General features: G+C 39.1%; 2 protein-coding genes across 2 annotated transcripts in view; both read left to right on the forward strand.

Moving 5' to 3' along the window:
* Window positions 1-4,182, forward strand: part of nav1a (neuron navigator 1a) — a 43,991-nt gene extending 39,809 nt beyond the window's left edge. Inside the window, exons 21-27 of the mRNA XM_037684842.1 lie at window positions 934-1,199; window positions 1,292-1,443; window positions 1,538-1,609; window positions 1,695-1,900; window positions 1,983-2,101; window positions 2,187-2,375; window positions 3,355-4,182. Of these exons, the coding sequence (XP_037540770.1) occupies window positions 934-1,199; window positions 1,292-1,443; window positions 1,538-1,609; window positions 1,695-1,900; window positions 1,983-2,101; window positions 2,187-2,375; window positions 3,355-3,450 (1,100 nt within the window). The 3' untranslated portion in view covers window positions 3,451-4,182. The remainder of the gene's footprint in view (window positions 1-933; window positions 1,200-1,291; window positions 1,444-1,537; window positions 1,610-1,694; window positions 1,901-1,982; window positions 2,102-2,186; window positions 2,376-3,354) is intronic.
* A 3,486-nt stretch (window positions 4,183-7,668) lies between these two features.
* Window positions 7,669-20,958, forward strand: mybpha (myosin binding protein Ha). The gene is made up of 14 exons (XM_037684134.1): window positions 7,669-7,861; window positions 9,112-9,168; window positions 9,316-9,381; window positions 9,582-9,716; window positions 10,133-10,300; window positions 14,387-14,475; window positions 14,564-14,759; window positions 15,003-15,142; window positions 15,484-15,643; window positions 16,765-16,901; window positions 19,040-19,226; window positions 19,339-19,395; window positions 20,558-20,599; window positions 20,798-20,958. The coding sequence occupies exons 1-12, from the start codon at window positions 7,669-7,671 to the stop codon at window positions 19,377-19,379; spliced, it is 1,569 nt and encodes a 522-aa protein (XP_037540062.1). The 3' UTR covers window positions 19,380-19,395; window positions 20,558-20,599; window positions 20,798-20,958.
* Window positions 20,959-21,243: the final 285 nt, after the last annotated feature.

Genomic DNA, 21,243 nt, shown 5'->3' on the forward strand with positions numbered 1-21,243 from the left:
GACCCATGTTTCCTCAGGATAGACCCCAAAGGGAGCAGATACAGTGAATAGAGAAGGGGTCCAAGAATTGAGCCCTGTGGAACCCCTCAGGAAAGAGGGACCAAAGCAGATAAAATATTACGAACATTAACATAAAGCCCCTGTCACTCAGATAAGAATGCAACCAACCAGTGCTTAATTTGAGCTGGATCCTGTCGGAACAAAATCTGGGAACTCTCTTATTTTGACAGAGTGCTTACTGTTTGCTTAGGATCCAGCTTGGATCTGGTAACTCTCTGACTTACTACTAATAAAGTTATGAACAAATATGACTGCCTTGAACGAATAAAACTTATATTGGATACGTAAACTGAAAATAATTACATGAGCACTAATTTTAAACACATCATCATACGATCTGCCTCTTCAAGTAAAGTATTTCCGCATCTACCCTTAAAGAAACGTCTGAAGTGCCAATCAGACGGTCATGTCATACGCAGGCAGGAGCTCACAGCTGCAGGCAGGCGTCTAGAGGTTTCACATGTGGAGTTGGACAACAAACAGGGACAGACTTATGTGACAGTTCTGTCAAGTAAGTTGCTTGACAGAGTGGAGTGTTTACAAATGTAGATAAATGTAGATGTTTAATAACCCGTTAAAATACACCAAAATACAGGTAACTGCATCTACTTTATTCAAAATTTTAGAGGGGAGGACTCCCAGCTGGCCCGCCCACTATTTGCATTCCATCATCAATCGGTGTACAAATTAAGCCCTGAATGGAACCATTCTAATGCTGCACCTGTAATTCCAACCCATTGTTCTAACTGCGATAAAAGGATACTGTGGTCATCAGTAACAAAACATGTGTTTTTTTATGGTTTGCTTTATGTGATTTAAATGGTTTTAGTTATTAGATGTAAATGAATACTAAACATTAAGCCTTCCTTCTAGGTCTCAGAGAAAACAGTGTTGACTCACTGGTGTTTGAGACTCTAGTTCCCAAGCCCATGATGCTGCATTACATCAGCCTGTTGATGAAGCACAGACGGCTGGTCCTGTCTGGGCCCAGTGGGACTGGGAAGACATATCTAGCCCAGCATCTGGCCCACTACCTGCTGCAGCGCAGCCGGATTGACTCATCAGACGCTGACCACGATTTATGTGTTCTGGGTCACAGCGCCGTGGTCACCTTCAACCTGCACCGCCAGTCACAGAAGGTAAAACATGACACATAGTTCTTACGGTCTAGTTATTAATCATATTGTGTTGTTTTCCTAAACATTTGTATATTTACTTTTTTTGCATGCAGGACTTGCAGTTGTATTTGTCAAACCTAGCCAATCAGATTGACAGGGAGAGCGGAGGAGAGCTGCCGTCGGTTGTTATCATAGATGATATCAGTGACTCAGCGGCCACCACTGAACTTGTAAACGGTGCGCTCACCTGCAAGTACCACAAATGGTGAGCCCTTCAGTTACTGCATTCTACCCAGAAATTTAAAACTAAAACTCGTTCCATTAAATCTAACTATGATGTTTTTTGTTGAACATTTCAGTCCCTACATTATTGGAACAACCAATCAGCCTGTGAAGATGATATCTAATCACGGGCTGCACCTCAGCTTCAGGTAAGCTCTGAGTCATATGAGTGTTTCTTACAATTCTAATACATTTACACTTAAGAAAAAGTGAATTTTTTGCATATATTAACAGGATGGTCACGTTCTCTAACAACGTGGAACCAGCCAATGGGTTCCTGCTAAGGTACCTGCACCGGAAAGCCGCAGAGGCTTACCATGAAGAGGGGCACTTCTCAGCTCACCACCAGGAGCTTCTCCACGTTCTCGACTGGATCCCTCAGCTTTGGTACCACCTGCACACCTTCCTGGAGAAGCACAGCACCTCAGACTTCCTCATAGGTGAGATACATGGACGCAGGGTCAGAAAAGTCTTAACTGTGTCAGAAGTTATCCGATTTTAACAAAGTGTTGTCTTCCTCAGGCCCCTGCTTCTTTCTGTCATGCCCCGTGTCAGTGGAAGAGTTCCGGCAGTGGTTCATTGACCTGTGGAACCACTCCATCATACCATACCTGCAGGAAGGAGCCAGAGACGGCATCAAGGTGAGCACACAATCCTCAGATGTGTGACACGAAGGCTTTCAACAAATTTACAAGTTCCACAACAACCCTGTGTTCGTTCTCTCAGGTACACGGTCATAAAGCAGTGTGGGAGGACCCAGTGGAGTGGGTGAGAGGCACTCTCCCCTGGCCCAATGCACAACAGGACCAGTCCAGGCTCTTCCACCTACCTCCTCCTAGCGTAGGGCTGCCCACCGAGGAGAAAAAGTCGCCCAAAGATTCACCTCCGCCCAGCTCTTTGGAGTCAGACCCGCTGGTGAGGGAGCATTTTAGAAGATAGATGATAATTTAAAAACTGAGAACAGTAAACTCATGTTTAGGACTTATAGCATTGATTTATACTTTTTAAAGTGTAGCTCTTTGGGAAAATTATGAACAATTAATGTCTTGCCTGTTGTAGATAGCTCTTCCGATGACCTCAGTTTGCTGAAGACAAGTTTAATTTTGACCAGACTGATGAGCTACTGGCTAGTCTGTTTGCCATTTTAAAACAACTACAATCTCAAAGGTTGTCAGCAACTTGTGTGAAAACTATTTTATAAACATTTACATTGCTGTTCTTGTCACATTGCACAATTATTCACATAAAATGTTATGATTATTTGCTAAATCATATAGAAATATTATAATTGCAGCACTTACCTTGCAGCCTGGGACACTTTCAGCAGGAATATCATAGCATTTCTGCTAAAATAACACTGATGCAACAAAGGGGCTAATAAAATGCCACTTACATAAATGGCTAGGGAAGTTTTGAGATTGGTGTTGTTTTTAAGCTGCCAGTTTTTGACTTGGCCCAGCTCGGGACTCAAACTGTGGTCATTCAAAGAGCTTTCTGCAAGCAAGATGTTGATTGTTCAGAATTTTCCCACAGAATCTTGGTTTAAAAAAAAATGTTATATCTCTTTAATTTAGCAAAGTTGTAATTTTCTTTTCAAAACGCCTGAACCAGTGATGGATCACAGAACAACACTGAGCTGCATATTCTAGAACATCCATTAGTTCTAGAAATTTATTTCTAAAATTTCTAAAACTCATTAGTTTTTATAGTAAAAAAATTATGATGCACATACAGCACTTTCTGTGATTGCTCAATTATTGATATTATAGAAGTGGCTGCACGGTGTTAGTTAAAAAAATGCTCAACACTTGAAGGTATCTTTAATGTAACAGCCCTATAAAGGAAAATGTGCAGGCTGACTCACTGTGCCTCTGTGTTTCCACCTGCCTTCCAGATGGCCATGCTGCTGAAACTCCAAGAGTCGGCCAACTACATCGAGTCTCCAGAGCGGGAAGGCTGTCTGGATCCCACTCTACAGACTACTCTCTGAGCTAACAGCCCGCAGCAACTTAAAATGACCAACTTTGTATTATTGCAGATACATGCTTAATCCCAGTGAGTGTTCAGAGGACTCTGTTGTGAACTTTACTCGGTGCCCAGTGATCAAATACAGCAGTAAAAAGGGACTGAGTTTAGCTTGTGTTCAGAACATTGGAAAGACGATAAAACTGCTTTCATGTGAAGCTGTGAGGATCACTTTGGGGAAAGACGCAGACTTGGAGGTGATCTTTCCTTGTGCCTCAGTTTGTCCCAGATGGGTTTTTGTTTAATCTGCAAGTGCATGGTGACTGGAATACTATGATGCAAAATATTACCTGTAACGTTGTTTATTAGGATCCATTTGCTCCCTTTTATTTTGGTTCAGCCGCAGCAAACGCTTCAACTGCAGGCGCTCACAGGTTTTCTTTGAAGGTGCACACTTCTCTTCGGTAGTTAAAGAACCTGTGTCTGGCTGCCCCCAACAAGTAGAGCTGTCACTTGTCAACAGTCCAAATGCACTTTATTTTCTATATGTGAAAATTGGATTTTAAAGGGCTGTGTCAGTGAAAGTGTCAAAGAAAGGGGGTGCCAGTTGGGCCCAAAAAGTTGCAGTTTTTGAGTAAATCCGGTGGAGAGCAGCAGCAATACTGTCTTAGTGTTGTTGTTTTTTTGTTTTTTGTTTGGTTGGTTGGTTTTTTTTGGGGGGGGGAAGGGGGGTTAATGGTGCTTAGATTTGACACACGGCCTTGAATGTTTTCTTTTATAAACTCAGCTATTTTTTTCATTTTGTTAATGAAAGAGCAAATAATCAGAACTGTGAAGCTTTCAGAGGATTATGCATGTTTGGGTAACTGCATGGATCACTTTCAGTGTGAATCTGTAAAGAGAAATAACTTCATCAGGGGACTCAGTAGACTGATCCCATGACTGGAGTGCAACACTGAGACAATAACGGCTTGTTGATCAAGACTACCATTTCTGGCTTTCAGACAGTCTGTTCTGTATTTCTCGTGTAAAATCTAAGCATACCACTTTTCAAAGTCTCAATTTTTGTAGGATTTTGTACTGATTTCTCTACTTTACGAACACGCATGTCTCAGAGTGTGAGCGAGGCACACCGTCATGACTGTTGGTTCATTGTTCATGCATCATCCCACAAGAAGAAGTAGAGAAGACGCGTTCAAAGACATGCAAACCATTTTCCTTCCTTTTTGCTTTTCATCACGTTATTAAAATATTTTTTGTTGTCGTTTTTCCCCATATTTCTTTTGTCACACATTAAGTTATGAACAAGTGGCTTCCTTCCTTTTATATTCCTTCATTTGTTTGCACAAAATATTTGTTTAAAAACTAGGAAACTGCAGTATTTATTGCTCATATCTTGACTGTTATGTGATAAAAGGAAGAAACGTCTGTTGGGGGAGGAAGTCGGTGGAAATAGAGAACTGTTTAACCCTGAAGTACCTCAGATTGCCATAAAGCTGTCCAGATGTTTTGTTCCTTTCCGCTGAAGGTGTTGGTGTAGAGTAGAAACATGATGCCTAAGTCTAATCAGTGCCTGAAACACAAATTGGCCTAAAGATGCATGGATCTGCCACTCGAAGGCCTGAGTTCAGAGGAAATGTGATTACTTCCTCTCACCTACTCTGATGTCCCTTAAATGGCATCACCTTGATGCCCATGTTTGTGTGTAGAGGGTTTATTGACCTTTCTGGACCTTCGGCAAGTAGATATGCTGTAAGTGAAGATGATGTGTGAGTTGGTTACTTCTGCAGTGAATGAGAGTATGTGACATGGCTGGGTTGCTTGGGTGCAATTTGACACATTATTGATCTTAAAAAAAAAAAAAAACATTGTTTGGGAGTTGCAGGAAAGCAATGTAAGAACAGATTTCAGATTGAGAGCTTGAGATGCATGAATCCTTTGTTTTCATCGGACCTACCACGCGTGAAACCTGACCAGAGAGATTTTTTTAAACTGGATATCTTCCTCTTTCTTTCTTTTTCCTTTTTTAAATGTTTGTAAAGTTTTTTTTTTTTTTGTACATGACACCGCTAATGTATACATTGTAAATAGTCACGGCGTCTGCGACAACAATCACAAAAGTGATGAGAGCTCAAAGAGAAGCTTGGCCTACGTATGCAGAAAAAGAGCGTCCTCTGTGGCTTTCTTGTCTTCCTCCCACAGGATGGAGCCCTTGGCTTAAAAGTGGGCTTAATAACAGTTCCCGTCATCTCTCTGTAACCACATCAAGTCCCATATGTCTAACTTCAAGCACTGGACATAATAAAAATCATGTCATTTTTTCACACCACCACTTGTCCTGTTGTTTGTAGGTGTGCATTTTATTGACCATAAGACGATACTGATTTCAGATTTTTAGAACAATTATATATAGAGAGAAAAACAAGATTATTTCATATTTTAGAACAAATGTTTTTATGTTGCAGGGTATTTTTAAGTTGTACAATATTACGTCATATTATATTATAATATATACTATATTTACAAAAAAGCTAGACAGCGTCTCCACCTTCTGTATAAGCTAAGGAGCTTTAATGCAAGCAAAATTACTTTGCAGTTGGTGTACAGGTCACTGGTTGAAAGTGTTGTTTCATTTAATATTGTCTCATGGTATGGGAACCTCCTAGCCAGAGACAGGAACAAGTTGTCCCGGGTGGTCAGACAAGGTAGTAAAGTCATTGGTCATCAACAAATGACACTTACAGACCTGTACAGTCAGGTTCTGGAAAAAAAGGCAATCCAGGTTTACAATGACCCAACTCATCCACTGCAACCATTATTCAGGTTGGTACCATCTGGTAGAAGACTCCTGGTTCCTTTAGCAAAGAAAAACGGGTACAAAAAGTCATTTGTTCCCTCTGCGGTGAATGTACTTAACAAGGTTCTATTTAAACGCAGCCTCACATAACAAACCACTGTCTGCTAAGATGTTTTCATATTCTAATGTATTGTGTATTTTAGAATGGTTTTAACTGAATGTTTTAAATTGATTTAGCAAAGTTTGGTTTTAAGTTTTTTAGAGTTTTAATCACATTTTTATTTTGTTTTATAAGCCATATGTCAAAGACAAATCTCCATTTCATTGAATGTTATGGACAATAAAGTTGAATTGATTGATTGATTGATTGATAATTATGCAAATAAAATGATACCAAACCAAAAAAGTAACACATAGGCTGGTTTCGACACATGAGAGGTCCAGAAGTTAATTTTTGTAATTTTTATTATAGCATACAATTTTTACATGAAAGTAGTAGATAGATAGATAGATAGATAGATAGATAGATAGATAGATAGATAGTTAGCCTATTATGCTGAAAATAAAGCCATATCATTTTTTTAAATAACAAATAAATAAACTTTGATTACAAATCTAAAAAGCAGGAAGAGATGTTTAAACCTAAAACAAAAATATAATTTTGAGAAAAATGGTCTAAGAAAATTCACGATAAACATCACTGTAGGCAACAGTATACAATTTAAAACCTACTCAGAATGAAAGTCAAAGTAAATTTATTAAATAGGAAACTTTTCCTAGAGCTGATGTTTCTCATTAGTTCATGTTTAAAAAGCTTATAATAATAGAAAGCATGGTCTATTCCAACAGATTTTTAAAAATTTGTATGAATGTCTATTTGGAAGATAAATTGCAGTACAGCCTCTATTTTTTCTTCTTTCTTTCATCAGACTGCATCATTTGCAGTGTTTTGTAGAAGCTTATTCCTGCCACTTTATTTAAAAAAATCAGAAGTCTTAACTTTGAGAATGAACTTGCAACCTGTCCAGGGCATACACTGCCCATGAATTATTGCTGGGGAGAGGCAGCAGCTCCCCAAGACCAAGGCAGGGAAAAAAGGTAAATAAAATGGATAGATGGAGGAGGGACAAGCTCAAAATTACAATTTAGCATCTCATAATACATAGAGTATTTATGAGTTACCAATTTGCATCTCAAGGTTATGAGATGTTAAGTCACAGCATGTCATGATCTTTTTTTATTTTTTGTGGCTGGAATGGGCATCCACAGAAATGTGGTCTGCAAGTGGACACAGACAGATGTGACTGAAGTGAGTGGGAGGGTTTGATGATGGGTGGAGTTCTCCACAAACCCTCCAACTCTCTCTCTCTTTCTCTCTCCCAGTATACATATCTGTGTTAGTGAGGACTGCTCTGGGTCCTGAAACAGAACAAATCTGTCAGCACTATGCCGAGCAAACCTGCTCCCATTAAAAAGTCTCCAGCCAAGAAGGCTGTAGAGAAGACACCTGAGCCTGCCCCGGAGCCTCAGCCCGCTCCACCTGCTGAGACACCGGCTGAGGCAGCTCCTGCAGCCGGGGGGGAAGCAGCTCCAGAGGCTCCTGCAGAGGAGAACTGCACGGCTGAAGCAACAACTCCAGGTATCTGAACACCTCACAGAAAACAAGGAGACCAATTGTTCACATTTAGAATTAGAAAAATAAGAAATGACAATCAATTAGTTTTTCTAAAGTCGTCTAGACGTGCATTGAATGACTCTTGGAGGTTGATCTGTCTGTATTATACTTATCAATACCACAACCTGTCATCTTCAACATGATTATTAAAGTCACACAGAATGTTTTACCAAAGGCTGAATTATATTTTTTAATATCATGCATGCACCCTGTTAAATGTGCACATAAACAAAACTTTATGCAAGATTGTTTCCTACACTAACATGCAGCTGTATCAGTGCCAAAGTCATGCTGCAAGTTATCTGATCTTCATTTACAAAGCCCCTAAAAACTGCAAAGGAGTCTGAGTTTTAGAGTCGATACCAAAAGCTGCAGACTATTGACTAAGGATGTCAAGGCTGCTCAGATAACTAAAAACAGCTTCAGCTGTAAAATCAAAATGCCCAATCCTGTCAAACGAAGCCTTTATTTACTGCTGAGCTTTAAGTTTAAAGCCAACAATAAGTATTTTGTTTATTGACGGTTAATGCTTTGCAATTTTACACAATAGAAAAGTACTTAGAATTGTGAGAGGCCTTTCAGTCACAGTTTTATTTCAGAATCTGTTGTTGATTCCTTAATGTGCCAAGACAGTTCACATGGAGACCATTTAAAAGTCTGCAGGTACAAAGAACATTGCTTTTCCTTGCAGAAACAGTTGCAAATAAAACAAGTAGAGGAGCAGAATGCATGTGATGTCTGTGGGCTGTAAATAGCTGGACTCACCCCTGATGTTTGCTTCATGTATATTTAATGTCTGATGTCTGTATGTTTATGGTTTTGTTTCAAGCAGCATAATGCCTCCTGTTTTGCTCTCATGCAAATATTTTTATTAGCATATTGTATTTCAATGGTGGTTGTCATCGTTGATGGGTTTAGGGATTTTTGCCTGCTAACCTCAGCCTCTAACTTCAGCTGATATCACTAAGGAAGAAGCAGGTTCACCACCACAAACTTATGAGTCAACACACACTCACACACAAGCTGTAATATAAGACTTGCTGACTGGCATGTGCCACACATCACACTATTTGTGTTTACTGCCTGTCATCTGTTGTGTTTCTCTCTGTCAGCTTTATGCCATGTAGTCTTTGATCAAATTTGCAAAAAGACATGTTGATTTCATGCACCAGTTTTATGTTTTCTTGGCTTCTCTAACTGCATTTTAATGCTAGCTTCGGCTCCCACTGTTGAAGATAATACTGCTACAGCTGCAGATGCTCCAACGGATGGTAAACGTACAAAACACAACATTAATACACATAAAATGGTCATTGTGTTACAAATGGTGATGGAGTGACTACTAAGTTAGTTATCTCTGCAGTCTGAGTTTGTGGGAAAAGATGCTCTGGGTTGACTTCCTGCTTGTTGAATTACAGCTGCGCCTGCAGAAGCTGATGCAGTTGAGGTGCCACCTAAAGCCCCTACACCTCCTCCTCCTGCAGGTAACACCAACATATCTGCCAGCTTGGTTAGCCCAGTCAAAATAAAAAAAAAAATGCACATGAACAAAACAAGACAAATGCCTTTTATGTCAAAATCTGCAGAATGATTCATAAGGCATATTCTTCTCAGATTGCAGAAATGAGAACATTTCCCTGTTTCTCCAGCTTATCATTCATAGTGATGACTTCACTGTTTACAGCTCCCACCAGTGCTCCTCTGGATGTGTCTGTGGACGATGTTAACGACTGCAGCCTCACCATTCAGTGGACAACTCCAGCGACTGTGGGAGAGTCTGGCTTGAATGGATACGCTGTCGAGTACTGTAAGGATGGAGGTAAGTCTGTGTGTGTATGTTGAGTAGCTGCACCTGTCCCCAGAGTGTCAGAGGGCAGACAGATTCATTGCTGGGTGTAGACCGTATACGGCAGGCATCAGTTCAGCGGCTGTCTCTCACTGTATCCCTTGATACCACATTTAGAAGTGCTCTATTGCTCAGATGGCATGCGTGCCATCTAGAATGTCATCATGTTGGCTCTTACTGTACTCTTTATGGGCAGGTTGTTTGTGAAATTGTGTGTCGACAGGTGATAAACCACTTAACATGCCCCATTGAGAAGTGTTTAACATTTTGGAAATGAGAAATTAACCCATGAGCTAATTCACACCTTGTTCTTTTAACCACGTGTAATGCAAACACACTTAAAAGTGTAAATTGCTCCTAAAAGGCATAAATCTTCTGCTTCCCTGCAGCGACTGAGTGGATTGTAGCTAATGAGGAGCTGACCCCAGCTAACCGCTTCTGCATCAGGAACCTGACAGCAGGTGACGTGCTGCGTGTGCGCGTGGTGGCTGTAAACTCTGGAGGGCGAAGTGAACCCGGTGTGCTTCCCGAGCCTGTGCCCATTCGGGAAATAGTTGGTGAGTAACACATCACACCACTTTGGGTCAAGGACTTCTAACTTATTAAGTTTTTCTTATTTTTACAATAAGCGTCACCTAAATAATCTGTTGCGCTGCAAGGCTAACTGTATGACATGTCCTGTGCAGAAATTCCTAAAGTTCTGAATCTCTATGGTGTAGAGCCAACTTATAAAATGTCTGTCAAGAGTTCTCCGATAGCTCTAACTTATGACTGATCCTTAAAATACTCTGGCTGCAAGCAGCAAAGGTGGAGGTGGTATTAGGTGCCAGCCTCAGATGAACTGCACATAAACCCTGCAGGTGCTGACAGGTGCTTTCATTAGCTGTAAATCAAGCCCTCACTTTGAAACCTTCACATGCAGGTTTCAGCACAAATGACCACCGAGAGTTCGGATTTAAAAGTGATTTTTCTTTTTCTTTAAAACAGCAACTAATTCTTAATTCCTAAATTTAGTGTTTATAACCAGTTGGAAATGTATTTGAATTTAATAAATGTCTTTAAACAACTTATAAGTATTTTAAAATGGTCCTTGCGTGAATGGCATAATGACCCATATTCAATAAAAGTGAGCCCCGTTGGGTGAGATTCAAACACTGCAGTGGATCCCTTTGAGCTCAGACGATACTGACGAAAGTTCCATCAGTCCTGAGTGCTGCAGTGAGATGATCCGTCCTCGAAGGGTCTGCTGCTGTCAGTCTCCAGGATGATTTAATGGCAGCATCAGTCGAGCAAAGAAAACATTTGGGTAATGAGCCTTTTGGTTGTCGTGTAATTTACTGACATTACCCTTGTCACTGCAGACTCCCTGCCAGTGTATTTATAACAGTGGCTGCTCTGGCCTGTCTAATTTGTCACACAGGTTTGGTTAGGTGACTTAATACATGCAGGGGTGGGGATGGGGGGGGGGGGGGGGGGCTAAAGGACGTGAAGTAAAAGGTTTTATTTAACTCAGATGTGAAGAGTTGTCTAAAAAAAAGATGCACAAGAACTCTTCCTAACTTTTTCCTCCTATTGCAGTTCCTAAAGATTTTTCTCACTTTGCCTGATTTGACATAGAAATCCAAACATCTGTATTTGTGGAAGAGTGCATTTAAAGAAAAATTCTTATCAGATATTGCCTTCATTATTGTCTTAATTAGTAACGGTGTTTTTATCAACACAGTATCTTTGACTGAGTTGTCTTTTGTCAATACAAATGGAAATATTTTCAGTTCAAGTTCAGACATTTTCCAAGTTTTAAACTTGATTGCCTACAGAAGGGATCATCAGTCATGTGTCTTTAAGTGCATGGTGATACAAAATAAAATCTTGAATAGCACTCTTTTTCTTTTTCTTTCTTTATTTTTTTATATAAATTCTGTTTAAAAAGCATATACTACTCACTGTTTAACAACCAATTGACTGTATGTCATCACCTAATTTTTTAGTCCCCAAAACAGTTGTTTCAAATTAGATCCTTTACGCTGCTTTGAGAAAGTTTCCTTCAACTTTACTTGAGAAAAAAGTGAACACACCTAATTTAACATGGGAGCTATGGAACTTGATAGACGTTGTTATTTTGTGACATTAATATATTATATATTAATATATATATATATATATATATGTATGTATGTATGTATATTTGCTGTGTTTAGGAATTTATGTGATATATGAGGTGGAACAAAACTATGTACACAGGGTCCCAGTTACCGGTACATCCAACAAAAATACAAATTGTAAAGAAGAACAGCAGTCAGATCCGAGACATGAACTACTACTGCTATTTCTACTATTTGAACTACTAGAATAAACTACATTCACTAAATTAAGAATGCACTAAGCACTAATGGTACAAAAACAATACGCCAAAACAACATCAGCATGAACCTGAGTCTGTGTGAGCAGATGTGAAGTCCACAAAGAACATATGAACGTAGGAGTCCATCTGCTCCAATTGAGTGAGAGCAGTGTGGACCACAGAGGAGATGGTGTCCTCTGTTGATCGACTGTACTGATGAGGGTCCTCGTTGATGATGATGGTTGTTTTGATGTGGGTCATGACCAGTTTTTCAAAGCATTTAGCGACTATCTGGGTGAGAGCTACCGGCCGATAGCCATTCATTTCCAATATCTACTGGATAATTACCGCCAGATGACATTGATTCTGAATTTCTTCTTGTTTTTTTTCTTCAAATGAGCACTCATGTCAGTTCAGTCTCACAATTTTCAACCTTTACAATTACAGTTAAGAACAATTATTTGCATCACCTTAAAAATTAGTTTGAAATACAGTGAGTTTTTTCCACTTGAATATCAAAACACTAAAAATATATAAGCATATTCATTCAACCTTTATTTATACAGGTTAATCCCATTGAGTCTTGGGGACTCATTTACAAGAGAGACCTGATTTTAACACAGAGTGAGGTCAACAGTGGACAACAAAGACAATAATAGGCTATCATAAAGGATGCATACAAATTGAGATTTTTTTTTTTAACAAGTGAAAATAAAACGGTATTTAAAAGAAAAAGTAACAAAAAACCTGCTAGGTTGTAGGACGGTGTAAAAAACTAAAAACAAGAACATGACTGCATTGGTTTTGATTGGTATGTCTTGGGTTTGAGCAACACCAACAAGTGCTACAGATGAATAATGGTTACTGTCTTTAACGTAACATTTTTTTTCTTCATTTCTCTTTTTTAAATATGATTTTTGCTTTACTCTTCCATATGTCTTTTATTTATCCAGGAAGAAATTTCATTGCAATGAAATATCTCTGTTTTAAGAGAGATGGTCCTCCATTTACTTCTGTTGCTCCTGCTTTAAGGTGTAATAATAGATACAGCTTTAAATGCACATTCAGTGTGTTTGAAGGCCCAAACACTACACTGCCTTGATATGGTGTCAGCCTGAGCTGACATTCACTTTCACATGAACAGCTCTTGTCTCTGTGTTTCCTGGTTGTGATTCAAACCACTGGCAACACATGAAAAACCTTTTGAGGGGCAAGTGCGGTCATACAAACAGAAGTGCTGGACAACTGAGAGGAGTGAAACATGAACCTAATTGATGGATTCTGGGTGGTATATTCAGCTCTGCGTCAGTCACGCCGCCACATGCACAAGCTGATGAAGACAAACTGTCCTACATGTGCTGAAAGACTACTACATGTATAGCCCACACACAAAGACCTTTTATCCAGAGACAAAGACAGATTACAGATTGTTTCCAGTAGCACTCAGTTGCTGCTGGATGTTATAATTCCAGCAACGCTCCTGAGCATTGCTGGCAGGTTTGCTGATTATCAGGGATCAGTGTTTGAGTTAAATCTGGAGGCAGACCTGATCTTCCTGGGAAACGATGGCTTCAGAAGCCGGATCCTGGCTTTGGCAACAATGATATGGTGACAAATGTTTAGGACAAGGGCTGATAAGACATGCTGGGCAAGACAGGGAGAAAATAGAGCTGTTAGAGGAAGATGAAGGGGAAGCCAGTGAGCTCGGAGGGTGTTTTCAGATGACCAGCAGAAACACCAGGAGGGAGACGAGTTAATATTTCTTTTAAGCCCACAGAGCTTTTGAGACATTTGCTGCTTATGCAGAATCATGTAAAGGATGCTGTTCATGATACTCGAGCAAAACCAGCCTGCATACTGACGGTGTGGATGTTGCACTAAGTCCCACACGATGCAGTTTCACGCAGCTGATTCTGTTCACAGGAAAAAACCGAGTGGCACTCGTTGTAACTGACTCTGGATGTGACGTCTTCTAGCAGAGTCTTTGCACATGACTCAAGGGTGCATGTGCAAGGTCTCAGCCAAGACGTTCTTGTCACCTTAGCTATTTTAGGAGCTGATGAATTTAGGGTTTTCCTGTATTCCTTCTCTCCCTGCCCAGATACTGTCGTTTTGTTCATCCACTCTGAAACTTTAAAAGTTTAATATGATTCTTAGATATTTACACCACAAAGTTTGTTTCTCTGTGTGTTGTTGGCAGGTAATTATAGTGAATGCTGAAAATGAGTGACTTCAAATATATAAGAATTTAAGTAATAGGTGGATGAGACAGGGAATAAATGTGTTTGCCTGCACATTTCAGATCGACCCAAGATCCGGTTGCCTCGAGCTCTCAGGTCCCGATACATCAAGAAGGTTGGGGAGCAGATCAACCTGGTCATCCCATTTATAGTAAGCTGGCACACAGAAATGAAAGCCTCTCCCAGATAAAAACTTACATTTAACTTTTTATTTTGGGCTGTTTGAATCCACTTCTCAGGGTAAGCCCAAACCTGTAGTGACCTGGCTCAAGGATGGTCAGCCTTTGGATACGAAACGAGTCAACATCAGGAGCACTGACAGGGACAGCATCCTGTTTATTCGCGGCGGTCAGAGGGAGGACTCTGGTGTTTATGAAATCATGGTTAAAGTGGACAGCTTTGAAGACAAAGCAAGATTCACCCTTCAGATTGTAGGTGAGTCATATATGAGACATAGTTGGACCTTATAAACAAGAAATATTTGGATTCAGCATGTTTACTTGACCTTCCTGATGAAGCTGACATGTTGACTTCTTGGATCTGAACCTGGCAACTTGCTCCAACAGCAGATTTCACCTCTAACGATATTCACATTAATAACTTGTGTTATCTTGTGTTACATTAAGGTTATGATATGAATATTTTATAGTATACTGACAGTAAAGTACATGTCCGCAGAGCTCCCTGGTGCTCCTGCAAGCATGAAGCTGGTAGATACATGGGGCTTCAACGCTGCATTGGAGTGGACTCCCCCCAAGGATGATGGCAACTCAGATATCACTGGTTACACTGTCCAGAAGGCTGATCAGAAAACAATGGTACATGCTCACTATAAGAACAGCTTTACATAAAATTAGAAATAGTTGAAGGAATGCATATTGTCCACCAAACATAAATGAGTTTTTTTTTTTTTGTGTGTGTATGCGTTGTTTGTGTTTGTCCATTAGTTGTGGCAGCTATCTTGAATTGAGTTGTTCATTAAATGTAGATGCTCATTCAATTCTGACTGAGAGTTTTGAGAGATTTTGCTAGAAAGTCAGATAAAGAAGCAAACAAATAAAAAGCAACTAATTAAACAGGTCACAAAACTACCAAACTGGATCAGTTGTAGTAATAACTTTAATTTTACACACCCGCATTGTGTGCCCACCTTCTGCAGGAATGGTTCACAGTGCTGGAGCACTACCACCGACTGTCTGTCACCATCTCAGACCTCGTCATGGGTAACTCATACTTCTTCAGGGTGTTCGCTGAGAACCAAGTGGGCCGGGGCGAGATGAGTGCTGTCACCAAGGAGACGGCCACAATCCAGAAAACAGGTGACTTTACATGTCTTACTTTTATGCTCTGGATTTGATTGTTTATATGAAGATGGGTGTAGTGACTGGGCTGCAGCCCTGCTGGACACAATAATGAGCTGCAGTTAGTCTGTAAGTGTTTAAAGCGATCGCTTGAGGAGTTGAAATGACCTTGGCAATTACTTGTAAACCTGAGTGGGTAACACTCTTGGCCGGTGTTCAGCTTTCACATGAATTTAACACCATGTGAAACCATTACAACCTCTTGCAGTGCCATGTTTGTATGTGTATGGGGGTGTGTGTGGGTGAGTTTTATATTTACTCATATTGAGAAATGACCATCTGTCTGTGCATTTTGTAGACTGTGTGGTTTAAGTGTCAGATGGCTTTATGTTTTGTACATTAAAAGTACTGGCTGAATACCAAAAGAATGATACAGTTTGATCACATACAATCTATAACAGAGTTGCAACAATAATGTGTTTTTAAAAGGAAAAAAGTCATATTGTACCTTCCTTGATTTTTATCAATCAAATGGATTTTTGGTCAAATAAATGTTAAAGAAATTGCTTTAGTTAACTTCACGTGTTTTCATCTTCCGCCTTTGGTGTTGGATGACCATCAGCTTACTGGAGTTGCTGCTACATCTGTGTTCTAGTATTATTGGGGCTATCTAAGCTAGGCTATATTTGAGTCTTAGCCTGTAGACTTCAGCTTGAAGCATAATGTGAGAAGGCATTTTCAATTTCAAGTTTTCTGTCAATTTTCACCTGATTTTTTCACAATAAAATGTTGAAAATATTCCTCGACTTGCTCACACGGCAATAATAAATATTTGTTCTCCTAGTAAAATGTGCACAAACTGTACAAATATGTAAAAAAAAAGACCATCCAATTGCCCTCACAGCAAACAAAACATGTGCACATTAAATATCAACCACAGCTAACAATTATTTTTTTTAGAATAAATATGTCCCTTTCTTTCATAAAAAGTTAAAGGTAATCATTGTGTTCAAATGTCCCATAGAGTGGTCACTTGTAAAGAACCACTAATGATAAGTTTAAGTTTCATAAAGGCTTTTGTTAGTATTGTATCAGTATTTAATAAATGATACTCAGATGTAATTTTATATGTAATACAGGTATTGTGTACAAACCTCCTGGGTACCAGGAACATGACTTCAGTGAGGCACCCAAGTTCACCACCCCCCTCATCGACCGTGCAGCCACCGTGGGATACACAACCAAGCTGCTGTGTTCTGTTCGAGGAAGTCCCAAGGTCAGTGCTCAGAGGTGCATTGATCAAAAAAGTCCTGTTTAAGTAAATTTTCTAACTTTCTTTTCATAAATTACATTTTTTATTTCTTATCAGTACAGATACTTAATGATATATTTGACAATACTCTATAACTGAAAAGAAAACCTAATTATATGACTTATTAATATGCATCATTAGGGTATGAAGCTGAGCCCTTAAGTCATACAGTTCATAAATATTTGAAACCAAACTAAGATACACCTCTTATTTTACAGCAGCTTCAGTTATTTCCATTGTTCTGACGACATCAGCCATGACTCTATTGCTCACTTCATTTTGCACTTTATCTGTTCAAATGAACTAATGTGATTATTTCAGGTGCCCCCTCTAATCTCACAGTTAAGGTTATTATACCCTTCTGCTACAGCTTTACTGTGTGGTAAGATGCTAGATGTGCACAGTAAAGCTGTTTTATAACGCCACAGCTAAATAAATATAGTTAAGAAATAAAGTGCAACAGCACATTCTGTGCAAGTTCCTTCTCAATATGAAATTTTCAGTTAAATGTTTTTATTTCATCATTTACTTGTGGTTTTCAGGGCAACTCTTGTTCTAAGCTCAAAGGTAGTCAAACAGGTGATAAATAGTAACGGACTAGTGGTACCATTTGTCCTTGAATTTATTGATATACTCACAAAATGGTACCAGTCCACCAAAATCCCATTCCAGGTGGGCTGTATATATTCACCTCTTGGGCCTGCTTTCCTCTGTGCTATAGATTTTGGAGCATCGTTGACGAGGGACAGCAGAAAAGCCAGTAGACTGATAAGTTGTCCATCTGTCTCTGATAAAGAGTTGTCACACACAGAGAAGGGACAACATTAGAAGCTGAGAGAGGAGCAGAGCACACAAAAGAGACAGATAAGAAGTTAAGCTCGATGGACTGTCATGTTAACATGGATATGTTTCCGTATCACAGTAGGTCCTATTTTTGCCACCAGTCCAGACTCTTCCTTTATCAGTGTCAAAGACAATCTCTGTCTCGTCCACTGACATAAAAGTAGGGGATGAATCGTTTCGTTCACACTGTCTTGGTTTAACCACTTAACTCTGTTATTTGAATAACATGTCTGCAGGAAGTGCTTGCAGTCATTTTAGACAGTGCATAGCCGCTGATGGCACTTTGAGCTATGTGTTAATGTTAGCATACTTGCACGCTTGCAATGACAGCCCTAACACATGCTGGGAGTTTGTGAGCTTTAGTGTTTGACATGATGACCATTTTTGGTTTGATTCATTGAATCACTGGCAATGTAACTTTTCCAAACTTGGATTAAGTTTAATAATGAAAGAACAAAAAGAGGAAGGATGTCAGGTTTCTGGTTTGGTGCTCATGGTTCATTTATAGTCTGAGCAGTATTAACACTAAAGCAAGCTTTGGATAAAAGCGAGTGTTGTGAGAAAAGCAAAAGAAGGGTAACGTGGAAGGTAGAAATCATGGGTTGTTGCTTTACAGCAGCTTAAATGTTTATTAGTCTGTTTTGTAATGTTTAATCTGAAAACAATACTTATCACTTAGCACTGAATGTATTTTATGGATATTTGTTGACAGTTTTGAAGTGTATGTTCAGAGTGCATGGGTATTTCCATAAACTTGGACCCCCATGATTAGAAAAGTGTAAATTTAATTGTACAGTATGTAATTTTAATAAATCACATACCCTGCATTAAATAACGAGTGATATTGTTTGTCCATGTTGCACTTTTATGCTGTCAGCTGTTAAAAGACGCAATACATTTTAGATTGTGCTGATAGGTTGTCTGTGACTGAGGTGTCTCCTCCTCCCATCACAAACGCGTTGCTCTCCATTTAAGAGGGTGCTCCTTCCTTCCACCTTTATCACTTTTACCACCTGCCTGACTCAAATGCAATGCTCCCCCTATTTTAAAAATAAAACCATGTTGACTTGGTGTAAAAAGAACTTTATATTGTTCAGCAATAACATTATGTGCTAAACCGAAGGCATAAAAGTAACCGCACAGTTGCTAGTCATAAACATGGGTTGATGGTTTTTATTCATTTGTCACAGCATAGGTTTTTACACCATGTAAAGTTTAAAAACATATCAAGTTATTAAATAACTTTTCCCCTCTTACAGCCTAAGATCGAGTGGTTAAAGAATCAGATGATCATTGGTAATGACCCCAAGTTTCGTCAGATTTCCACCCAGGGGATTTGTTCCCTCGAGATCCGTAAGCCGTGCAGCTTTGATGGTGGTGTGTACACCTGCAGAGCCAAGAACGCCCAGGGAGAAGCCGCTGTATCCTGCAAACTGGAGGTCAAACGTATGTATCCAAAGGCTTCCAATCTTTACTTTGTTCAGGGTTGTGTTGTTGTGGTGTATCCTATGTAAATCCATTAGAAAATAATCTTTATTCTGCATTTCTCTTCCAACAGAGGTTATTCTTCCAGAAGCTAACAAAGAAAAGGGGAAATAAACCAAAATGTCCAGAGGTAAAGACTAGTACAACAATTACACAGCAAATGTGTAACCAGTGTCTTTTAATTGAACTATTAAACTGGAGGTCTTGAAGTGTCCTCTGCTTTCCAAAAGCAATCACTAAATTAATTTAAAGAACAATCTAAGCTACAGCTAAAATCCTCTCAAGAAGGAAAATTAATAATCAGACAGGATGTGCCTTTGGGTGACAGCATCAGCTTCTAAAAATGACTCCAGATGTTCTGACATACAACCAAAGTCTTCACATTACAATGAGTAGACAGGGCTGGTTAAGAGGACAAAACCAGAACAGATAATCCTTGATGGAGGGTACTCTTTGGGTCTTGCAGAAATGGAAATCTTTAAAAAATCCTAACACAATCTACCCAAATGATCCTTGAATAGTCAAGTCAAGAATTATTTGGATTCAATATTAATATTATTAATATTTTATCTTCCCTCCGATCTGGCTTCAGGAAACAACACAGCACAATGACTGCTTCGTTAAAGGTTTTTTATGATGTTGTTGAAGCTTTGGATGCTAAGGATTACTGTGCTGCACTTTACTTAGACCAGTCCAAAGCTTACTATGGATCATGACAGCTTATACCACAAGCTCAAAGATAATGGCTTCTCAGATCACACTGTTGTTTGGTTCTCAAACTATCTCTCAGGTCGGAGGCAATGTGTTTGACATAATGGTACTTCATTTAGCTACCTAACGGTCACTAATGGTATGCCACAAGGCTCAGTTTTAGGACCCACTCTTTTTACAATTTATAAAAATAATGTAGGTCAAAACATTCCTGACACATCCTTGCATCTATATGCTGACAATACTACTGTTTATTGCTGAGCAAACACCGTTGCCAAGGTTTTCCAGCTTCTACAGTTTGCGTTTGACATCATTCAGTCAGACTTTTTTCATATCAAACTCTTGATTTATTTTTTTATAACACTACTTTTATTGTAATTGCATTTTTACTGTAGTTTATTGTTGTCTGCACTTTATAGATTGTCTATCTAAAACAGGTCTCTCTTGTAAATGAGTCCCTGTGACTCAGTGAGACTAACCTGTATAAATAAACATCGAATGAATGAATGATCTTGGTTGAAGTGGTTATTACTACCTTAAGGACCCAATTTAACTTTCATCTTTAATTATCTTCCCTACAGTGTCTTTAAAGAAGCAACAAAATCCAGGTCTTATGTTTTAAGGTGAGTTGTCAAATGCATTCTTTATATTGTTAGGACAGGACTCTGCAAACTTGTCTCCACTTAGTGACAAATAGTTACATTTTATTAACATGAAATAAAAATAAATCAGTGTAATGTTCTCTGAAATGCATGAGCATCTGTGTGAACATATTAATTACATAACTCCCTCTGTCTCTGTTTGTTTAACCTTTCTTGCAGAGTGTTACAGTAAATGAATGAAGAAGCAACAGCTGGCTGTGCTGAAGTGTGAAAATAGCAAAGGAAGGAACGGAAAGACGCAGCAACATATCTGCACAGTTCTGACTGTCCCAGTCCTGATGCTGTATAAGGAAGACAAACACCACACCCATCCCAGTTTGACGAAAGTGTTATTTTAGTTGGTATGAGACAATAATTTTTCTAAGTCATTAATACACAATAAAACATTCATGAATGCAATAATAATGCTCCTGAAATGACTGTTATTAATAAATCTATATTTTACTAAATTATGTGGCTTTCTATTCTAATTTTAAAATGTGGTATTTGAAATTTACCATATGAATAAAAAATACAGGATTTATAAATTTTCTGTTGTGATGTTAAATTATTGTCCTAATGATTTTAAACTGAAACAGCTCTACAGAAACTTATTGACTACAGAA

The sequence above is a fragment of the Nematolebias whitei genome, chromosome 11, assembly GCF_014905685.2.
Source record: "Nematolebias whitei isolate Nwh7 chromosome 11, NemWhi1, whole genome shotgun sequence".
NCBI classification, from domain to species: domain Eukaryota; kingdom Metazoa; phylum Chordata; class Actinopteri; order Cyprinodontiformes; family Rivulidae; genus Nematolebias; species Nematolebias whitei.

Bases quoted from the DNA above. Each gene is read 5' to 3' on its own strand.
- mybpha (XM_037684134.1), top strand. From the start codon at position 7,669: ATGCCGAGCAAACCTGCTCCCATTAAAAAGTCTCCAGCCAAGAAGGCT. The intron at 9,382-9,581 runs GTAACACCAACA...CACTGTTTACAG, and splicing joins TACACCTCCTCCTCCTGCAG to CTCCCACCAGTGCTCCTCTG. The intron at 14,476-14,563 runs GTAAGCTGGCAC...TCCACTTCTCAG, and splicing joins ACCTGGTCATCCCATTTATA to GGTAAGCCCAAACCTGTAGT.